General features: G+C 35.3%; 1 protein-coding gene across 5 annotated transcripts in view; it reads right to left on the minus strand.

Moving 5' to 3' along the window:
• The window catches only part of SENP6 (SUMO specific peptidase 6), an 82725-nt gene that overhangs the window by 29818 nt on the left and 28643 nt on the right, over positions 1-24264 (minus strand). For 3 of the 5 annotated variants that reach the window (XM_090136130.1, XM_090136128.1, XM_090136131.1), the window contains exons 2-8: positions 22670-22763; positions 16954-17017; positions 16343-16485; positions 11706-11807; positions 7894-7914; positions 2419-2489; positions 915-1057 (exon numbers count right to left, since the gene is read on the minus strand). In XM_090136130.1, the coding sequence (XP_089992256.1) occupies positions 915-1057; positions 2419-2489; positions 7894-7914; positions 11706-11807; positions 16343-16485; positions 16954-17017; positions 22670-22763 (638 nt within the window). The remainder of the gene's footprint in view (positions 1-914; positions 1058-2418; positions 2490-7893; positions 7915-11705; positions 11808-16342; positions 16486-16953; positions 17018-22669; positions 22764-24264) is intronic. The other 2 variants (XM_090136129.1, XM_090136132.1) reach the window with 2 other exon arrangements.

The following is a 24264-nucleotide window of genomic DNA, read 5'->3' on the forward strand; positions in this document are numbered from 1 at the left end:
CTGTTTTGTTATATCAATTTTACAGAGTATTTAGTTAAATACTGTGAAGTTCAATACATCTGTAGATGAAAAGCTCACCAATTAAAACATCCAGTAACATTATATATTTAGTTAATAAAGCAGTAATATAATTGAAATGTCTAATAGTAATGTCAAGTGTTTCATTCTAATGAAGAAACAGTTTGACTGACTTACTAATACACAGGAGAAAACAAAGCTGATTATATATAGTAATCATAGATCTATTTAATTTTTACCATTATCTCCTTCCAAGTTGTTCCACTTTGATAGGCAGCAAGATCTGAACATGTGCATTACAAATCTTGCATAGTAATCTAATAAGAAACATGGAAAGAAGAATTTCCAAGACATCTTTCATCTGATATTCAGAAAAAATTCTAGCTGCCTGCATTTAGGCAGGAAAATGCCGTTTGGATATCTGCTGGTTTCAGTGAGAAAGAAAGCATCTTAACTTCTTGAAACTTTGTAATACTGCTGTACTTACTGAGTACTGAATTACTAATTTTTTCTTTTTTTAATGAATTTTGTCAAATAACAAAACATTAATCCTTTACTCCACAGATAGCAAACCAAAGTTGTCCATTTCTGGCTTATAAAAATAAACAAGAATCAGATTAGCCAATCAATTTAAACACAGATTCTTCTGAATTCCAGTATAGTATTTGTCTAACTCAGAAAACATGTATTCCATAATCAGCATCAACAGTTGAATATCTTTATCACCATATATATATATATATATATATATTCATATCTATATACCTATACCTATATCTATATCTATAAAACTATTTTTTAGAATATTTAAATCTTTCTCCTAATTCTTAAGGATTTTTGGAATACCGACATATTTCAAAATACATGGTTGCATTTGTTTTTTAAATCTAGCTCACCTTCAGCTGGGTCAAGCCTTTTTTTGCAGAAGATAGTGACAAGTCAGACTGAAATGAGTTGCAGTGACGTTTTTGTTGCACTTTTCTCTTAATTTCAGATTCAGATTCAGATTCTGACTCTTCTGTGTTTTCCATTACATTGTCTAGGAGGAAAAAAATGCAAATGTGTTAACAAGAAACGTCTGTTCTGATATGCTTACATTATGATCTTATTTCTTCACAAACTCTAATGTTAACAATTTTCTTTTTCTAAAACACTCAAAAACTACACTGTTTAACTCATGTAAATAAGTGCCTCGTGATTTCTTGAGCAGATAAGAAAAATTTCCCCCAAATAATACTGAGAATGTTGTTTTATCACTATTATTTCTGTGTCTCTTGGTGACAATTTATAGCATCATATCTTTGGAGGTGACCTGGGTCTCAAGAACATACAGTAACTTCACTAAAATCGGAAGCAAGTCTTTCTGCTGAAAGGAGATGAGGAACTGCTACATAATGCTGACTGTAATTTTCACAAAGAGACTACTGGTGAATGTATTTAGAATAAATGAAAATATTCTGTGCAATTTAGGATTTATTCCTTCCTCACAAAACTCAGCAAAATACAATGAATTATACTTCCATGACTTGTTTTATACTGGGGTATTAATTTAAATACTAGGAGAGTACAGGAATAAAGAAGCCCACAATTTACTTCAAACTAACAACAAAAAGAGTGAGATTTTGTTTATAAGAAGGGTCTTATTTCAGTGCAATGTAAAAAAGCTAGTCTGATTCACTAGTTTAATTCCTGTTTCCATCCTGAAGTTTTTAAAAGACTACAATTTTAATATTATATATGAATACATTCTCAATTCATATACTGAGTCAAGCTAGTTCACAAATTATCTATATCAGTATTGACAAAGCTGAAAAGAAAATGATTGTTATTATTATCTTTTTTTTTCCAATTTCACAACTTCCACCCCTCAAATCAAATTCCATTTTCCCACTTGCATCAGATTATCTCCATAGATGGTCTCTAACGATGAGACAAGAGCATATATTAGGCAACCTACAGGGCTGTGCTGATGCTGGGCTGTTCTACTCTCTCAGTGCATAAATACACTTATACCAAGTGTGGTTTAGCATGCTATATTTTGCTTATACTAAAAGTATTACAGAAATTCCTTGTCCATAACTCAAGAACAAGTTGGGGGCTTGGTGTTAAGACTGTATAATCTCCAGACATCTGTCCCAAACCCAAAATTCTCTAGTTCTAAATACAATTTCATTTGCATTTGAATTAGAATGCAGTTAAAGTTTATTAAAACATCACTGAACAGTTTGTGGAAATCTGTCAAAAAGAGCGACATTTTTCATACTTGCACAAACTCATGTAAATAGATGATACAAGACATAGTAAAGATTACTCAAAGTTTGGCAATACATCTGCTTAAAGTACTGATTCAAAAAATTAATTCCGCTTAAAAGATAACTCCAGTACTCTGACATAACTTACCCAGTCCTTGAGGCCGTGGTAACCTAATGTGGTCTGCTTCTACTTTCTGAAGCTGAGGAGGATATTCTTTTCTGGAAAATAAATTACACACGTAGTTGTTCTTTTGAGAGACACCACTATAATTCTGCCACAATTACTCACGAAAAAAAAGAAAAATCAGAACTGCACCTGAAAGTTATGAATAAATAACATTTACAAGAAAACTTAAAAAATACATATCATCAGAATGCTAGAAACCTCTACAGTAAAGGTCTTAAGTATTTCTGATCTAAATCCTTATTGATAATAATCAATTATTGAAGTCCCACTTTCAGACCAAAGTCTTCAAGAACTGATGCAAATATCTCCTCCCCCATATTCATGATCTATTAACACTGATACTTCAAAGGCTAAAAATGGAAAACAACTATTATTTTAATATTAGATTCCACAGCATAAAATAGAAAAAATATAGGTAAAACAGGAGAGATGTGCAATGTCAAAAATTGTGGCCAAAAACAAAAATAGCACAGAAGAACTAATTTGTACATCTTTAAGAAAACAATACTACGTAGACAAACTATTTGAGAAGAGAACTTTAAACAGTATAATTTGCATACTATCACATTTTTATTCACAGTCATATAAAGCATTATAATATGAGTCTCCTGAAAAAAACGTCAGTTGCACACAAGCATGCCAAATTATACTACCATCAAATTAAGATCCCAAATACAGCATCTTAGTTAATACTTACGACAGCTATTTCCTTGCTCATACACTGATGCACAGCTGTAGATTATTAGTGTTATAACATAAGATGACATACACCTGAAATACAGTAGGCCTTGCTTACTGCCTACTTAATTCACTGCTGTGCAAATGGGTCACATGCATCACATAACGCTTCCCGTGATTGCAAGGACAAAAATCAATAGTGAAGGAGGCAAAGGAAACAGCTGTAGGCAGTAACATCTCAAACAAACACAATTAAATCTTGAGGGTTCACCTGAAAAAAGAAATCATCTATGGTTGAAACAGACTTCAGAATGAGGAACAAATCTAAATTTGTTTCAGTACATAATCTCTTGAAGCACCAAATTATCAGGATCTTTGAAATTATCATGCGAGTTTTGATTCAACTGTACTTGTATTGTTGGCAGGAGAGGTGGAGATAGCCCTGCACTGCACCCTCCCCTCCACAGCTTTCTGATGTCACTTGCACAGTCCACACTCAAGCTATCCATAACTGTCTCATGAAGAATAGTTAAAAATGACAAAATAATGTTAAAATTGTACATCCTTGTGAGGATGTCCAGGGCTGTATGCAGCTCACAGCTTGGACAGAACTGCTGTAGTTGAAGAAAGAACACTCTGTCAACAAGTTTGCCTTATTTAGGGAGAACACAGTAAATGCCAACCATGAAGTTTCCTTTGTTGGCTTGGACCCTTAGTTCTATTTGTAAGCTCTCAACCTGCTCCTTATTTTCTAGACAGCTCTGTGCAGCTATCCATTTTCTGGCACAGAGGGCAACTGTCCCAATCTTCTTTCCTTGTCTGTCTCCCAAACAGCATACAGCTACTGAATGACTGCAGTGCTTCAGTTGTGCGATTCATCCCACCAAGTTTCATTAACAGTGTTTAGATCACGGTACTCTAGGCACACAGTAACTTCCAACTCATCCTATTTGTTACCCTAGCTACCTGAACTCCTGCACTGGGCATAGAAAGACTTCAGCTGGACTAGTGTTACTTCTCTAGTGTAACATGCCTTAATACTATGGACATTTCACAGACATTTCCCTGTTGGCTCCTAATACATCAGCTTCTGTCTCTTCTGCTATTCAAAACTCCATCCTCTTTCCCCCACTTAGAATCAAAGAATGGTCTGGGTTGGAAGGAACCTTTTTTAAGATCACCTAGTTTGTCTCACCTTCCCTGCTATAGATAGGGACAACTCCCACTAGATCAGGTTCCTCAAGTCCCATCCAGCCTGGCCCTGAATGCTTCCATGGAGAGGGCAACCACAACCTCTGGGCAACCTGTTACAGTGTCTCACTACCCTCACAGTACAGAATTTCTTCCTAATACCTAGTCTAAACCTACCCTCTTCCAGTTTAAAACAATTTCCCCTCGTCCTGTCACTACCTGTCTGTCCTTATAAAAATCCCTCCCCAGCTCTCCTGCAGGCCCTCTTTCAGGTACTGCAAGGCCGCTATAAGGTCTCCTCAGAGTCTTCTCTAGGCTGAAGAGCCCCAGCTCTCTCAGTTCGTAGTCATAGGGGAGGTTCTCCAGCCCTCAGATCATCTTTGTGCCTGTCCTCTGGACCTGCTCCAACAGCTCTATGTCCTTGTGGTGTTGGGGCCCCAGAACGGGATGCAGCACTCCAGGTGGGGTCTCACAAGAACAGAGTAGAGGGGCAGAATCACCTCCCTAGACCTGCTGGTCATACTTCTTTTGATGCAGTCCAGGATACGGTTGGCCTTCTGGGCTGCAAGTACACACTGACAGCTCATGCTGAATCTTTCATCAATAGACACTCCCAAATCCTTCACCTCAGGGCTGCTCTCAAGCCGTTCTCCGTCCAGCCTGTGTCTGTATTGAAGACTGCCCTGACCCAGACACAGAACCTTGCACTTGGCCTAACTGAACTTCATGAGGTTGGCATGGGCCCACCTATCAAGCCTGTCCAGGTCCCCCCAGATAACATCCCTTCCCTCTAGTGCATTAACTGCACAACTCAGTTTGGTGTCATCTGCAAACTTAATGAGGATGCACTCGATCTCACTGTCCATGCTGTCTACAAAGATTATAGAATCATGGAATTGCTCAGATTAGAAAAGACCTTAAAGATCATCAAGTCTAACTGCAACCTAACCATACTACCTAAACTCTAACAACCCTCCACTAAATCACGTCCTTGAGCACCACATCCAAACAGTTTTTAAACACATCCAGGGATGATGACTCAACCATCTCACAGGGGACCCTATTCCAGCACTTAAAAACCCTTTCTATAAAGAAGTTTTTCCTGATATACAACCCTGGAGCAACTTAAGGCCATTTCCCCTCATCCTGTCACCTGTCATCAGTGAGAAGAGACCAACCCCGCTCTCGCCATAAGCACCTTTCAGATACTGGAAGAAAGCAATAAGGTCTTCCCTCAGCCTCCTTCTCCCCAGACTAAACAACCCCAGCTCCTTTAGTTGCTCCTCACAGGGCATATTCTCCAAGCCCTTCACAAGCCTTGTTGCCCTTCTTTGGACCTGCTCCAGCACCTCCATGTCCTTTCTGTACTGAGGTGCCCAAAACTGAACACAGTACTCGAGGTGAGGCCTCACTAGTGCTGAGTACAGGGGCAGGATGACTTCCCTAGTCCTGCTCATCACACCACTCCTGACACAAGCCAGGATGCCACTGCCTTCTTAGCCACCTGGGCACACCACTGGCTCATATTCAGCTGACTGCCCATTAGTACACCAAGGTCCCTTTCCATTAGGCAGCTTTCCAGCCATTCCTCTCCAAGCCTGCAGGGTTGCCTGAGATTATTGTGACCAAAATGCAGATGTTAAATAACATCAGTCCCAAAACAATCCCTGAGGAATGCCACTCATCATGGGTCTCCTCTTGCACATAAGCCATTGATCACAAGTCTGAGTGCAGCCATCTAGCCAATTCCTGAAGAAAACTGAAGAAAAAACCCAAACTCACCCATACAAACAAAAAGGCAGGGACTTTAGCAGTTTTTACTGCTAAACAAAGACTTCTCCTTTAGCACAAAAATTTGCTGTCTTTTGAACAGAGGCAGATCCATTGATACATTCTACAGTGAAGTACTTAACACAGTGAACAGTTTGTGTATGAACACAGAAACAGAATGCAGAATGGAAATACATGCTTTAAAAGATGAATATGTCATCTATTCATCTATCTTTAAAAGGACTATTTGGAAAAGAATTTCAATAGTTTGGAAAAGAAAACAATATTACAGAATATTACAATGCATAAAGCACTTCAAAACAAATACCTTTTTGCTGTTAAATCCCGTTAATGAAACTCAAACAAGTATTCTTCCTTAGGGATCAAACAACTGAAAATGTCAGACTATCTTGTATCTAATAAAGAAGGAACAAGTAGGGATTCCAAAGGGAAAATTTAAGATCACCAGAATGCAATGCAGTCCTAGTTTTCTTAGGGCATACAGTACCAAATTAAAAGCATTAATGACCAAATGGTTAATCAATAACAAACACAGAACAACGAAAAACAGGGAAAAAGTACATGAAATCAAAGCCAGGCCAGTAAAAGGATGACCAAACATCTTACTGGTTTAAATCTGTGTTACAGCTGGTTTACTAGACGTTAAGAAAAACTTCACTGAGAGAGTAGCTATAAACTAGAACAGGTTTCCTAAAGAGATGGTTGACTTCCTGCTCCTATCAGCGTTTAAGAGGCATTTGGATAACGCTCTTAATGATACGTTTTAACTCTGGATTACCCTTGAAATTGTTTAACAGTTGTAGGTGAAGATCTTTACAGGTCCCTTCCAACTGAACTATTGTATTCTATTCCTTGCAAGAGGACTAAAGCAGACTGGTCAGTATTCCTTCGTTACTCTCTTCAACTAATAACAAAAGATAGTTAAACAAAACGCCTGGAAATAAATCTACAAAACCATGAATTGAAAAAGAACAAAGCTAAAATGGATTTCTGTTTTATATTGTTACTGGTTAAACATTATAGATGTGTTTTAAACAATGAAGCCTGATATCAAGCTTATACTGCCAAAACCACATACAGATATATAAATAAATAAAAATGAATAAATTATCACCAACAAAACATTTACAATAATCTATAAAAGTAGGTTATAGAGAAAAAAATACAAAATATATTGCTAAGTGAAAAACCACAGGCAGTAAAAGATTCTGAGCATTTGACAAACATGTGACAAGCCTTACAGTGTGTCTATTCTTGCTAACACTTCTTCAGTTAACTGCTTTCACATACACACTTTATTAGCAGAATGTATGCAGTAATACAATAAAAGCCTTTAATACTACTCAAACCAAGATGAAAAAATAAGAGTAAAGAGTTTAAGCTGTTAAACAATCTACTAAGATATGCCTCAGAAACATTCTATTACATAAAGTTTGTTACTCTAAGATGACTTCAGAATGACATTCCAGAGAAAGTTAAAAATTTCTCTTTTCACCATATGGATATCCATACCCTTCCTCTTCCCCCAACACAGATTTCCAGTAGAAACATACCCAAAGTTCACTGTAACGTGGTATTATTCACAGATGGATATAAAGGTCCTTTTTGTGGTCCCATTATCATCTTTTATCACAAAATAAAACCAGAGCAAACAAATCCCTCACATAATTATGACTGGATGACTGGATTATTTTTTAATTAGCATTGATACAATATTTATTCAGTTGATTTTCTTAATGCTCATTGCCATGCTCATTTCATCAACAGCAAGCTTACCTTTCCTTTCGGTCCAGATTGCTTAAAATATGAAAAAAGAAAAAAACACATAAGATGCAAAGCCCCACATGTGTTGCACATCACTAAATTCAAAAGTTATTAGATGTAAGCTGTAATAGTTTCACTGCCTCTTGTACTCACTGCACTAGCTTTCAAATGAGCATTATTATTATTATTCACAGCATTTTTGCAACAGTAACTATAAATGCACAAACAAGAATTACTTCACAGAAAGCAAAGGTCAGTAAGCTAAATGCTACTTGCTCCCTTTTCAGTGTGTAAAATTTGATTCTGAACAAATTCTGAAAAAAAACCCACATACAATCTGTAGAATGCTTGGTATTCTGGGAAGAGAGTAAATGGAATTAAAAAACTATTTGAACACTTAATCTTTGAGAGGATGGGACGATCAGTAAATGCTGCAGGAAAGTGGTTTAAAAAAATATCACAACTGGAGGTTGACTTTACAAACTTTTGGGTAGATCACATCTGAGTTTATGAATCCAGTTAGGTCCAAACCACCTTCAAACATAGCCATTTTCCAGTATCTTTATATTCTTGGCACAGCTAATGTGTAGCTTGGATTAACTGTTTGCAAATACAATACAGGCACACTGTTAAGAACGGTAAGTGATAAAGAAACTGAAAGACTGCATAAAAAATATACTGCACGCTGTCATTACACTAAATGCCTCACCCACATTTTTCAAAATCCCCTATTAATATATTGCACTGAAAAAAATATCTCAATGTTGCATCTTAGAACGATTAAAAGAGGGCAATCCTCAGCAGAGCCCAGAATTACAACAAGCAGTGTCCCCACAAATTGCTTCATGCAAGTCGTGCATTGATTGGTTAGACATGCTGTATATAGCATGCTCTTCCAATGCCAAGTCTTAGAGAACAGTCAGTCAATAGCATAAGACAGAACTATGAGTCCATTAAATGAAGCAACATCTGTTTGAACCAACCACAACACCAGGCTATATCTGAAAATCTCTTGCATCAGAAGTGAATAAAGTTCAATTTCATCCCAAGATTCCACTGGAAAAAATATGAATAATATTTATCAAAATATTATTTTGAAATGCTTTTTTTTTTTTTTTGTATTGAAATCATATATTTGAAATACCAGCGCAACAGATATTCAGCTAGAATTTAAATTAACATGCATGTGCAATCAAGTCAGAGAAAAAGATGACAAACACAGCACATATCACAAAAGCTCCAAATTCAACTCTGTGGGGAATCACAATAAGAATGCCCTATGTGACCCCACTCGAGGAACCGTAGGATTCAGTCATGTCAGTACCAGAGACACAACCTACTCAGAAGTAACTGGTTTTTATTTTTATTTTATCAATTCAGTAACTCAATACAGATTTAAGAACAATATGTTAGGTTTGTTAAATTTTTTTTCTTCATAACGAAATTGATTAACATACAGGAAAAAATCTACAAACAAAACGCCTGTAAATTTAAACGAGAAAAGAAAAAAATAACACCTCAGAACTGTTTCCATGCTACCAACTTTTTTTGTCTTGATCTACCTGGAATTTTACCACTGGTTATGTTTTCTGTGCATATTCCTTTCTAATAACTATCATTTTCTAACTCATAAATACAGACCTTCCAGATTAAGCAGCATTGTGAATCCCTTGCTTCAGGGGAAAAAGGTATGGCATGAGCCCATCTTCTATATGCTAACTCATAAATAGATTTAGAAGCATTCAAAGAGTCGTCAGTTGAGTCAACTGGCAAAAGATACTGAAATCAAAAATCCTCTGGAAAGCTCATCCTTAAATTCTAAATACAAATCAGTCAGATAACACTGATCTGCAATTCCCCAGTAGCAAAACATTACTTTGAATTTTTATGACTATTTCCCACCTCTGAGAGACCAAAAACATACTGATAAGCATTAATTATTTGGAGTTAATGTAAATGAAGTAAAATAACAACCCCAGAAGTAAATTTATTTAGAAACAACCAATATGATTTTTACCAATTACTTCATGCAATATTCAATTCGCTTATATTACACATTAGTTTTCTCTCTGTATATCACACATACTAAGTTACTACTTTCTTTTCCTCCCACATTATGTTAAAAGCTTATTAAAAAACCAACACATCTCTCATTTGTGCAAAAAGGCAAGTAGGCAAGACAAATATCCCCTCACGATTAAGATCAAGGCATTATGGCCAGATTCAGCCCTTTTACATTTAAGCAATGAATTCAACTGCCTAAACAAATAGCCACTGAACATCTTTCAACTGCAAAAGAGGAAAAAAGAGGCACTACTCAGAAATCTACACAAAGACACTGCCAAAGGGATGTAACCTGGTAAGACAAATCCATCTTCGTAGGCTGCTTCGAAAAACCATCTCATAACAAAAGTTTAATTAGTACACTAATATTGTTAGGGGCAAGAGCTCTCTCATGTGGTTTTCTGTCCACTTTAAGTAATTTTGATTAGCTTTTACCCCTTAAAATTATTTTCTTTAAAAGGAAGAAAAGGAAAAATGAAGGGTAACAGCATAAATGTTTAAAGATGCCTCATGCTTTTCTCAACAGGATGTTGAACAAAACTGTTCTAAAAAGTACTGCATATAAGAGCATCGCTGGTGCAGTCTAAATCATACTGTCAACATAAACATTGTCTTCTAGTTTTAATTCCGGGGAAAAACTCTACCAATCCTCTTCAGAGACCGTTGCTTCACAGTGATGTTAAGAAATAGAGAAAAGCAATGACATTACTACTGCACCCACTACTACTGAAAACTAAAGGGTAGTGTCCATGCTGTTTGCCCTTTTTCAGGCCACAGTGTAGGTAGAAATTGAAGGATGCAATAATGGTGTATGTTCTCAGAGAATGAAATGTAAAATCCATTTTTGGTTTGCTTCCTCAGTGCCAGATTACTCTCGTAAGCACATCACTCATTCACATTTGTACATGGTCTTTGTTATTCTGAAGACAGATGTGAAAATGAGGGAAATAGTATGAAAAATAGGATGATGCCCACATATGATCTTCATGACCCCCAAAGTTTACACACATACACAAAGGAAAAAAAAAATAAGGGCAGAAAAATGAGGTTAGAAAATGCTGACAGGTTAGTGGAGATTCATTAAATCCATAAAAGGGGCTTAGAATGGACCCTTTTAGAAGAAAATTTCTTAATGCAGTGGTTAGCTCATATACTTGTGAAAATGTTTGCCTACGAGAAGTCTGAAACACTAATATTATTAGAAATCTGATATGCTCTGAGTTTTCAAAATAACAATGTTTAAATCAGTATGGTTGAGTAAAATCCCCTAGTTTTTTATAATCTATTCCAGCAGATATATTAATGTAAGTGTAAAATCTCACTTCTGTGAACTGTACCAGTTTATACATTTTATGCTGTATTAAAAGTCATGATCATCACATCTATTGCTTAATCATTAAGTAGGTCTTACACAGTCGGAATTTTCTTTGAAACACTATTTGATTATCACACTGCCAGTTACATTAAGTTCTGCTGCATGTTATCTCTATTTCAAAGTATTTTCTCAACATATTTTTATCAGGTATTCTCCTATTGAATGTATGTCAGCATGCTTTAGCATTAGTAATCTCTAAGAAGTTATACAATGAGTTATAAACAATAAGCTTCAGTAATTGAGATCAAGGTTCATGATCAAATATGCACCACGTAATCATGTTTCCTTAAAACACTTCACAGCAAAAGGAAAACAATTATGTACAAAACCAGAAATAACTTCCTACAACAGGAGCACCTGGATAAACAAATCCACTTAGTCCTACCTTTGGGCTGCTGTTTTTACTACTGTTGTCTGTGCATGCGCATGGTGAAAGCGTCTACCATGTACCACAGTTACAGGACAAGACACATTCTGAGCATTTTCACTGCAAAAGTACAGAAAAAATGGTTTAAGAAAAGACTCTGTTGGGGGTTTTTTTTGTTTGTTTTTTGTTTTTACAGTGACTTAGCTAAAAATTGTGCTGTCCTACTTTTACAACACTCACATAAAAACAATCAACAAATTACTTCTGAATCAATAATGTTATTTGTTAGGTTATATTTAATAGGCATAAAAGCATTAGATTGCAGAATAAAACAGACAGATAAGAATGTTCACCTTTTTCCCCCCTGAAAGAAAAGGATAACATTTTAAATCAAATTTTATCACTATTCAAAACAGCAGTGAACCAGCTTTCCTTTGCTCAATCTCCTCATTCCAATACAACACTGTCTTTTTGAAATGAGATATAAGCATTTATAATTAACTTAATTTTCCAGTCTACACATTTTTCGAAGACAAAGTATCTAATGCAATCAAGAAGATTTACACTGCATAACATGCAAACAGACTGAACTGTATGTTTGGGAAGTTCTCAGATACTGTTACTCCTTAGGGAGAGCAAACACAGCAGATGTGTGGCAGTAAGATGGCTGGTAGCTGAAACAGTGCACCACAGCTCAAAAAGAACAGACTGCTGAACTATCTTGACTATACAGAAATAGTATATTCACCAATATTCTTTAGCATTTCTTCATTTTCCTCATTTATTGAAAGCCTTTCAAGGTTTTAATCTCATTATTACATAAACCAGGTAATTCTGAAGGGACACCACCCTCTTACAATTTTTAAAAGGAGATACAAAGAAATAATTTTGTCTGATAAATAAGTATCGCAATAGTCCTGTGAAGACAACTATTAACCTGTACACTTCTACTACAGAACACACAATATTGCATTTAAAGTGTTCAAAAAGTCATGAAATTTGCAACAGATTGCATGCTGATAACACTAATTGCTTCTAATTATGGAAACATAACTTAGCTTTAGGTTGTAAAATTACTTGGACATTTTAACTGTACTAAATAAAGGAACATGAAAAAGCATTCCAATTGATTAAAAATATTTATCAGAAGTATTATTCAGCTAAATATTCATTTCTTCTATTCATCTTATAATGAAAAATCAGAAAATCATGAGGCCCAGATTTTCCAACAAAGTTGGAAATCACTTCCTAATCCTTCCTTTTTATCCCCCAAAATATGAAGATGACAAATTTCCTGTTTTAATTTTTTAATTTATTTTTAGCTTTTTTTATTTATACCAAATATCATAAGAAAAATTAGATGCTTTCAGAGCATTTCTGAATGACTGTAGCATAACATGACTGTTAGAATTTCACTGATCATAACATAACTATGCATATAACAGAACAAGACCTACCTAAACCAACCAAATGCTAAAACATCACATTCAATCATCAACATCATGGAAGTAAAGATAAACACTTTCCCACAAACCTCTAAGCCAAGACTGCATGTTGTCTAGACTAATTTACAGCCAACCTTCAGTTCAGTTCACCTGAGAAATAAAATCCTGACAGCAGCCTGTTCTAAATACTTGACCATCTCTCAGATCCTCTCTGACTTTCAGTTTCTCTCCCGAATCTCTCTATGAAGAGATACCAGATGAGAAAACACAGGGAGAATGCAGGAATTTCTTCTCAAATGCTAAAGAGTTGCACAGTTTAAAACAAGCAAGTAAATCTTGAAATACATGCATCGTGTTTCATGATTTTATTTGTTGTATCTTAGCTTTGCCAAACTATCATGATTTGGAAACTTGCAGTCTTATGCTTCCACAGCAGATAAAACTGTTTAGCAGTGCTTCTGCTTTGTGCCTCACACTCAAGTAGTGAGACGCTCCTGTAGGTGCTGGAAGAGAACATCGCAGTCTGCTGGGTGATCAGATTTGAGTCAAAGCAGACTGTTCTAGATGGTACACTTAATCATTTCATATGGAGTCAGATATCTTTCCAAGTAGGACAGCTGTAAAATACAATCTGCTCTATGATCTTAGTCTTAGTCTTAGAATAGAACATAATCAGTACAGACAGAATCATCAGAGAATTTCATCAGAAATTGTAGCAAGTTGCAGCATAGCCACATCCAAACAGCAATCGGCTTTGCAAGCTTCAGCACAGCTTCAAGAAAATCACAGAACACTGAAACTTGTCAGAAAGTATGTCCAAAGAACAAATGTTCCAGAAATCTCAAAGAAGTTAGAACATAATGACAACAGCGCATTACTTAAACAGTCTAGACTGAAGAAAACAAGGTTACACTATCACATTAGATCAATTGATCCTGCTAACTTGGGAACACTGCAGATTAAAAAGGCAAGGCACAGAGAAATCTTGAACTGACAAAAAGGGATAGACCTAGAAGTAACCGAGTACAGCATTTCAGAAACACAGAACACTATTACAGACTACATTAGTTCTGCTGGTCACTGAATAACTTCTTTAACTAAACATTACCAAAAAGAAAATCTAAGGTTCTTCTATCATGAGAACCTTTGATATAAGTTATCAAAAACTGGCAAAGAAATGAGCAATTCAAAATGAGATCTTACAACAAACTAAAAAAAAAAAAATAGTTAAATTAGAGTTTGATACTAAATTTGCTTAAAACACATGCTCGTTGTACAACACCAAACAACAGATAAAAACCATGGACTGGTTTAAAATATCCTGCATGCAAGTAGAGCTGCATAAGGAAAATTTCTTCTCACTGCCCCTGCATCCTTCTATCCTTACCATCTCCCTATCCCTCATTTCCTGCATTTTAGGAAATACTGAAGGACAAAAGTACTAACACTGAGTCACGCTCTCAGCAATCTTAATGAAAACCACCAATATGAAGTTTTCAATTCTTAATCTGCAGACAGATGCTCAAGGATCTCAGGTATCCAATCTTCTTGAACTTCGTCTAGCAGCTTAACTGCATTACCAATCCTCGGAATTTTCTTCAGTCCAGTAATTCAAACACATACATGATCACTAGTAAGCGCCTGCCATGATACACCCTCAAAGCTAACATATCAGCCAACCTTCACTACAGTGGATGGATCACAAACCTTCAGTTTTTTGAGGATTTTGTTGTGAAACATGGATTACAAAAGACGTAACACTATCACAGTTACAGTACTGAATCAAGGCAATGCCTTGCAGCATAATCACATTTCCAAGCAAACTGATTTTGCAAAATCCAAACAGGAGTCAGTAAACAACGGTGAGTAATACCAGTTTTAATCAAAAGTCAATTGTTTATATCAGTCACAACGGCCCACTCCCATCCATTCTTTCCCAATGAATTCATCCATTAATGACTGTTTATAAGGAGAAGGTGGATATTTATACTTTCCATGTAACGTCAGTGTGCAGCTTAGCAGTAGACAGAAGGTGGTTGTTCGCTTTCAAAGAAGAAGATGGGATCTTTCAGTAAGGTGACACACATCCAAGAGATTTAACTTTTTTTAGTTGAGTTTTCTGAATTTTCTGGTTTTAGGTTTATAGTGTAGTATTTGTCAATGGAAGGTAGATCCGACACAAACAGAATATCAGAATTAAATGCTTAGCACTTCAGCAACTATTTACTCACGTGCATTTATTTTTTTTTTATTTCAGTTATAGAAGTAACTTCAGGATCCCTAAGAATTGGGTTTTTTTTTGTTTCTTAATTTGTATTTTCTTTGATAAAAAAATAATAAATGAATTTAAGACCACATACGTGCTACAGAAGAACTAAATTAGGGAGTTGCATTAGAATTGGTTAAGATACTGTGTAAACTGTCACCATGTTGCTGAACTTCAACAAGATAGATTAACATATGTGAATAGGTCATAGTTACAGTGCTAGGACAAAAAGCCTTTATTTTGTGGAAAGTATCTGTAATTCATGTATCCATTCTTCTGAAAGAATCTGAAGGATCAGTTCAGACTGGAAATTCAGAATTTGTTCCCTATACATCAGGTTCAAAGATTGAAGAGCAGAAGAGGACACACATCACACTACAAATCTACGATTTACTTTCTGACGTGACTCTGTCATAAGTCCCACTAACCAATGATGCTCTACTCCTCATTTAATTATGTATGCATTAAATGTCTGATGACTGGCCAAAGTATAGCTAGATAAGGATCTATTCATTCCTGCAAAAGTAACAAACCAAGAGTAATCTAGCAATATGAAATTCTTCCAGAGAAATTATATGAAAGTATCACTTTCTGTTACAAACTAAATTAAGTGATCAGTCTTATAAGACATGAGAAATACTCTTCTATCTGTCAGCACTGTATAGAGAAAAACAATAGCTCATTCAGACAACACTGGTAAAGCATCAACAAATGCACTTTATTTTAATCCTTTTCACTGTTTTACCTAGTGTGCTTTACTAAATTTTGGAAGAAAAAAGATCTCCTCTTCTGTCTTTGCTCAGAAGAGCAGAACAGTGTAGTTTCTTCATATGCACAGCAGATAATGTAATCATAACGTAATCATACTATAAAGTTGTCTTCACTTGTCATTAATTTTTATCAATGATTAACCACTTAAGTACACAGAAAACTCAATGCAGTACCTCAGTTTCTTGCTATTTCCCATCATGTTGAGGCCAATTGCATTCCCTTTAAAAGGTCTCAAGCTTGCAGCTTTGCCTCGCCTCGCATATGTTTTTATGGAATCACCGCTGATGCCGACAGTTCCAGGCCGACAACGAAAGGACTGTAACAACAGAATTCATGTGCATTACAATACTTGTATAAAAAGTAAAAACAAAACTTATTATATTTACAGAAATACTACTCTGGCTTCATTTTCAGATTGCTTTGACACAAAATTTTACGTAAAATCTACCGAGAAGCCAATTTCAATGGAAGTCTTGTTTTTAGCTTCCTAGAAATTCTTCTGAAGTTCACTGTACAAAAATGACTGATTGTACAGTTCTTCCCCAAGGAATTAGTTAAAAATTAGTTATTCATGTTATTATTTTCAGAACACTCTACCAACTAAGGATCTCTAGGCTGAAGAGGAAACATTAAAAGCATGCAGATAAACAAGTTGAGCATACAGGCTGCTGAATCAACACAAACTTTTATTTTGCAACAATGGACAAATGACTATGCAACACTGTTTTAAAAGCTAGCAAGCTTCCAAGACACCTTTTCACTATAAGATAAAAAGAGTACTTACCTTTCTTTCTTCATTTGGACCGAAGGGCCCATCACTGTCATCTATGCTGAGCAGATTTGCCTCACTAGATGGTGACAGGCGTGGGGAAAAAAAAAAAATGTTGTAAAGCAACAGAGTATAAGCAAAACATTTTAACCATACAAAGGTCTTTTTCTTCCCCTTATCTTTTAAATACAAATGTATATACATGCCCAAAACAGCAGGAACATTAAAATGGGCAATATAATTATGAGGATATATTATGGGAACTTAAACTTGAAGTGTACATTGAGCTAATTCTGGAATAGCAAACTTAAAATACATTATTAATTCAAAACAGAGAATGCTATTGAAACTTGACTACTGTCATAGTAATCTTATTGACATCACGAAACATTCTATATAAACTTTAAGTATTAAACTAGAAAATATACCATTATTTTGTTCATAAACAGAATGGTTTAAAACAGAAAACTTCACAATGCTTCAGGAGAACAACTTGTATAACAAAATATTATCACATAGCAATTACTGTCAAATTATGTCCCCCTAAAAATAGCACATTCAGTTTGACTCATCCATTCATTAAAATGTTTCTTTAGTAATTCAGCATCCATAATCTTCAAAAACTGTAATGGAGAGCAGCTAGATTAGGCTAACAATTCTTGCTACCAGGAGAAGCAACCTGTTCAACAGCATCCCTGGTAAATTTATTCCTCTCTCAGCTGCAACAAAAAACAACTTTTATCCAAGTTATAATGGTTTGGGTGGTTCTTAATTAAGAACAGACAGGCGGAAATCACACAAGATTAGATGCAGATATGTCAAAAGACTCAAAGAACATCCACAGCTTGTCATGAAGACAAAAAACAGTGATGGAGAAAAGGGAAATTCTCTTGGCTGCAGGTATGATGTACCGACCATCGTGTACACAGTGACTATTTCTAACTTTCATGATAAAAGAAGTTAACAAACTGCAAAAGAACATTGAAAAAAAAATCGTTAAATCAGACTGAGCAAGAGTAACTCTTCTGATGCAACTAAGATGACATGACTAGAAAAATATTTGGAATTGGATGTTTTTAAAGAACCAATATTTTTAGATTTTAAGGAATGCAAAGTATAAGCAACAGTAACAGAAAGAAAGGCTGTTTCTTCAGAGAGCAGAATACACATCAACCTTGTAATGTCTATTTGCTCATGTATCACATGCTTGCACTCGCTTGCTTAAAAGATGTAATTTATATAGACAGAGGAAAAAAATATACAGCGCTCTCACATATCACACAACATTTTAATGCTACTAAACTGAAACCTCAGTGGTCCTCCTGTGAGCTTGTGCCTTCACACTTGGCCTCTTCTTAGACAGGAAACAACAGATGAATATTTTCACATTAGAACAATCATTTCTAACTACATTATACTTCATAATAAATAAAAGTGAAGCCTTTACTAAAATTAAGAAAATAAAATTATGTAATTTAGGTAAACAGAGTGAACTCCAAGAAGTCATTCAAAATTATGCACTAAATACTTAGGCTCTGAACAAGAAAAAAAGATGTTCTATTCCTCTTAAATCACTTCTCATTTGTTTACTGTTTAAAACCATTAAGAATCATGCAATAGCCAATTAGGCAGCTCGGTTTAATAGAATATACTTCTACTGCCAACTCCAAGAATCACAAGTTGATTTTTGATGCTGTGCCAATGATCTACAAGAATATTTTCATCAACTGTAGAATCACAAAACGGCTGAGGTTGCAGAGATCTCTGGGTTCACCTGGCCCAATCCCTGCTCAGGCAGGGACACCCAGAGCAGGGTGCCCAGGAACATATCCAGGAGGCTTCTGAAGATTACCAAGGAGGAAAGTCCACAGCCTCTGGGAAACCTGGGCCAGCTTTGTCATTTGCATAGCACAGAAGTGCTTCCTTAAATTTAGATAGAGCCTCCTGTGTCCAGTTTGTGCTGCTGTCTTTTGGGCCATCCTTGAGCATCGCTAAAAAAAATCCTGGCTCCGTCCTCTTTGCACTTCACTTCAGGTATTTCTAAACACTGATGAGATCCCAGCAGTGCTGAGTAGAAGGAAAGAGTCACCTCCCTACACTTACAATGCTTTGCCTAACACAGCCCAGGATGCCATTAGCTTTCCACACTTGCTCGTGCACAACTTGGTGTCCACTAGGATTCCCAGGTCAGTTTCTGCCAAGCTGCCCTCCAGCTGTCCATCTCCCAGCATATACAGGTGCCTCGCACTGTTCCTCTTTGTTTTCCCCTTGCAGGTCTACATGAGGTTCTTACCAGGCCATTTCTCCAGCCTAGATGGCCACACAACCATCTGGCCCAACAGCCACTCTTCGGTTTTGTTTGAAACAACCACCAACTGACCTGTTTCAAATGTAACTGGAGTATCTTTTTGAAAACTCTTCCACACAAAAACAAACGGTTGGCATATTCTTCCTCACAGCACACTGTACATGCTCTTTAGTTTAAAATCAGGTGGAGGTAGCCAACTCATTAAAATAGCCCTGGTAATCAGAGGCACAAGAGAAACAGTAGTATATGTACATCCCACTAAAAATAGCATTAAAAATAAAACCTCTGAACTTAAGAATGGTAACTCTGAACTAAAAATTCTTTATCAATTTATTATTAAGGATTAAATACCTTGTAACAGTCACAACAAAAGCACAGAATATCTGTATATATGAGTCTTCTGAGGAAAAGAATTAAAAGGAAGTAAGTTTTGGGGAAAAAAACCACGCTTGTTAAAAAAAAAAATGTACTAGTACAGCTTTTTGAAGTCAGGAATACAAGGAACGAAGTAGTTCACCCTCCCTAAAAAGATTTGAAAATCAAAATAAAAAAATGAACATTACTTCAGAAAGGATATCATAGAGCAAATAAAATGGTAAAACCATTGAATGTCTTCTGCTACATAAGATAAATATAATTCTCCCCATTTATTCTTTGAAGGTCTACACAGATTTCACTGTGTTCAACTGACAAACAGGTCTTTTTCCCCTAATTATTCTACATAAAGGTTCCTTTGCTTCTGTGTGATCTCCAAGTATAAAGCAACAGAATTTTCAAGTCATCTGCTATCATCCTGACTGACACTCCAACTAGATCAAATCTAGTACATCATCACAGATTTTATTGTTTCAGGTGGGGTGAAGGTGTTCTGCAGGCATTTACTTTGGGATAAGAAAACTCATCAAACCCCATTTTCATTCTCTTTAACTATAGATCCAAACAAAATATCACCTCTAGCAGCATTTTAAAAATGTATATATTATGTTGGAGTGATAGTGCTATTTTTCCAAAACCTTTTCATTTTATAAAAGTTCTACATTCCTGAATATGAGATCATTACTTGACATTTTACCATGATGACACAGCCCATGTAACTCTCCAAATAAGTTAAATGGTACACTTTTGAAATACTGCACGTGTACTAAAAATTGCTTTGGTGTAAAGTTCTTAGCCATATATTTTGTGTTGATCTCAGTGATGAAAGAATCAAAGCCGACACTGAGTGCTACCCAACAATATCAGCACAGATCCCATTCGCTGTATTCTTAAATCATATCTATGTTCTAAGCATTGGAATGGTACTCTTGGGCTAGTCCAAAATAAACTTATTTTATGTCTATCATTACCAGTGCAAAAAGCTGTGACACGATCAGACACTAAAATGCCAATGTCTCAACAAGCAAGAGAAACATCTAGGTGCTTGTTTCAGATTTACAGCTTTTTCCTTACATACATGCAGTAAGCTAAAAGCACTGTCAGTAAACATCAGCATAACCAATACAAGGGACATTAAAAGAATCCAAAGAATTACTCATTGCTTGACACGGTCAAAACAGGGGTTGGGGGGAACAACAAAGCTTTATTCTGGAACAATTATATGAACTGAAGTTGCCAATCTTTGAAATATTTTGCTAAGTGTGAAAGGTTATTTAAAAAGAGCTGACAAATTGTCAAACTGACTGCTTCCTAAAGATTCTGACAAAATATTGACAGATGTTATACAAAGTAAAAACATATCAGAAAAGCAAAATTCAAAACTGCTCAAAGTGAAGCTTACAACGCCAATCATAAAACAAATAAAACAAACAATAAGAAGCAGAAAACAATCAAGAAGTTTGTTTTTAACCAAAAAGAAATACTCGGGCAGTTCAAAAGGTATAGTTGCCTGAAGTTTGTTTATAAGAGTATGGCTGGCCAAAAAAAGCAGGATCTTCAGCTGAATTCGATTTTCAGCTGCTCTTTTACCTATACTATCAATAAGGTTTTGCATAATTCACAGATATAAAAAAGAACTACTGATGTGAGTAACAGCATTTCAATACTGGCTAGAGGAAAACTGTTTTATCATACAGAACATTTTAAAGGACTGAGAAATCATTCAGGAATGCCTTTATATAAAGCATATGTTCATTAATCAGGTTTTCAAATGTCATTTTTTAAATAAAGAGCATTACTACTCTATGCACACCTCATTTTGTGTTAACATCAACTGGAGACGGGAAACAGCAGTAAATGATTACAAGAAAAAACTGGGATGCTTACAAATGAGAGCTATTTTTGAAGACAAGTAAAATGCAAATGCTAACTCTGCATATGCATATGCTGCCATCACACTTGAAACATATTACTGTGCACTTGAAATCATGTTTGATTTTATAAAACTAAAATGTCCTTAGTTTGAAAACCTTTCAGAAATTCTTTTTAACTACTCACGCAGTTCTCTTGACGTATCTTAATGTTTTAACTCCCAGTTAAATGAACCTCTGTATTCACTCTAATGACTGAAATGCTACATTTCTTAAATTTTTGTTAAGTCTACATTACAGCTTGCTGCAGCCTAAGTGCTTATGCGACTATTTTCCTATCTCCTTTCTGCACATAATACTCAGCAGAGTATTACCTACTAAAATACTATTCTATGGCAGTTTCTTGAGGTTATTAAAGAGGTCAAGCTACAGACCCATGTAAGAATTATTTTTGTACTTAACAACCATTTTCAGTTTCTCCTTATGACAGAACTATAGCTTTTTAAAACTTACAGATTTAAACTCCAAATATCTGAGAAAAGAAATAAACACATTCTTCACACATGAAACTTGCTGTTCTTTAAACAAATTATTACATCTTTTTAGAAATGAATACTTACTGAGTGAGAAAGCATACCAGTAACAACTAAATGTTAAAGGGACAGGATTTATTCCAACTACACAGATAGTATTTAACTTTTTCAAAAAATGCAAACATACTAAGTAAAGAAATAAATGATAAGGGAACAAAAATAGCCTTAAATTTACATTGTGAGATAAACACAAGGGAGGAAAAAAAATCTTTTAAGCTTAGTTTTTTAAATACCTTACTCATAACTGTGAAGTACTGAATATCACCAGTATAAGCTCAAATGATTGTTTCCTCAGTTTGCATGTAATGCATTTTCTGTCTTAGTTCTTCAGACTTCTACAGTAGCTCTGAAGACAGCCCCAACACTTCCAAAATGTTGTGAATCCCACATCAACAATTAATTGTATAATATAATGCACTTTCTATATCATAATACTAATTAAAATAAGCACTTCTACCAGGATTATTTTCTCTTCATCACTGGAATTTTTAAGATGATATGTTTCTTATTAATAAATTACAAGAAATTATTTATTTGTAAATAGACAATTATACTTTCAATATCCTAGATAAAAGCATCCTTACTCTTTCTCTGCATCTCCTTCACTTTCTTCTGCATGATCAAAGCTCCAATTATTTTTAAAACCTCCATCTCTCTTGGACTGTGATCTATCCAAAGCTGAAATGAGAACAAGTTAAGATAAGTCTTGGTTTCAAGTTGAGTTATTAATCAATACAATCTAGAGGAGTAAACCAGGTGTATGTATTTTCCCCATATATTCATTTTATTTTATTGATGTCAATGTTTAACTATCATTTGAGCAAATAAGTTCAGTAATGCAGCAGCAAATAATTTTCCTAAATAAATACAAATAATTATCAGTCACATCTTGATTAGTAATAACTTAACATGCTACTAAAAAGTATGAAGTGAGGGTTTTATTGTTTTACCTGTAAATTTAAGGGTTCCTTTTGTGATGCGAAGACTCCTTACATTTATTACTTAAATGTCTAATATCCAAATACATGTTTCTTTTCTCCACATGTAAGTAACAGTTTTGAACTATTCCAGGCACAATTTCAACATACCATGTTTTCTTAATCCACCATCTGACAACAACATGAATTAATGTTTGCCACTAACTGAAATTTCAGGGTTAGCATCAAACAAACGAGTGAAAACTTGGACTTCCTGAGAACAGTCACACTACATCAGATCTCAAATTTATCTACTCCAATATCCAAAAGTATGGAGATTTTTTAATAAGGTAGAATGCGGCTATCTAAGTGAAGGAGATTCAGAACGTGGAGGCAGCAGTCATTAAGGTAAAGTGCTGCACCCAGATCCCAATTACTGCAACTAAGAGCTGCTATGCACAAGTTCTGTACGACTAATTTTATAGCAGATTTGACTGGAGTGCAATTTAAATGCATCTTTTCTTACTGTTCTTACATATCTTACAATACATTCAGAAATAACGAATGCAACCTCATGCTTTGCAAGGAAAAGAAAAGAATCATAACCAACAAAAGACGTATAGAGAAAAGTATGAACACTGCAAAAAGCAAGATGTAGCTGAGATTTTAATCTCAGCTTCCAGCTCTTTGCACCAACCAAAGACCTCCTGAGCCACAGATGATACTTTCATGAGCAACAGCTTTTTTTTTCTTTTTTTCTTTTTTTTTTTTTTAAATCAACATTACTTTATAGAAGAAATAGTATTTTGCAGCAAACAGCACCACCTTTTCACTATATAAGTACGTATCTCCTTTTTTATTTGTCCTGATTTAATCTGGCATCTTTTACTGCTATTTGGTACTCAGCTCTTCTCTGGCTCTTATGCTAGCTAAGATAGTAATCCATTCCTACCACAATTACATACATTTCTCTTGTGCTCTTCCAGTCATCCTTTTCCCAGGCAGAAAACAAACAAACAAAAACCCTGTCCTTTTCATTTTTCCTGTGTCATGCTTTTAGATCATCCTCAATCCTCCTCTCTGAACTTTCTCTAGCTCTACTGTTTCATTTTTGAGACAGTAAAGAATGGAAATCCATACTACTACAGGTAATAATTCAAGATACTAATGCACCATAGATTTCTACAGAAGCAACGTGATATTTCTCTTTTGCTATTTATTCTTTTTGTAATAAATAATTTGCCTGGAATTGCTATTTTCAC

The sequence above is a fragment of the Phasianus colchicus genome, chromosome 2, assembly GCF_987193195.1.
Source record: "Phasianus colchicus chromosome 2, bPhaCol1.hap1.1, whole genome shotgun sequence".
In the NCBI taxonomy this organism is placed as follows: Eukaryota; Metazoa; Chordata; class Aves; order Galliformes; family Phasianidae; genus Phasianus; species Phasianus colchicus.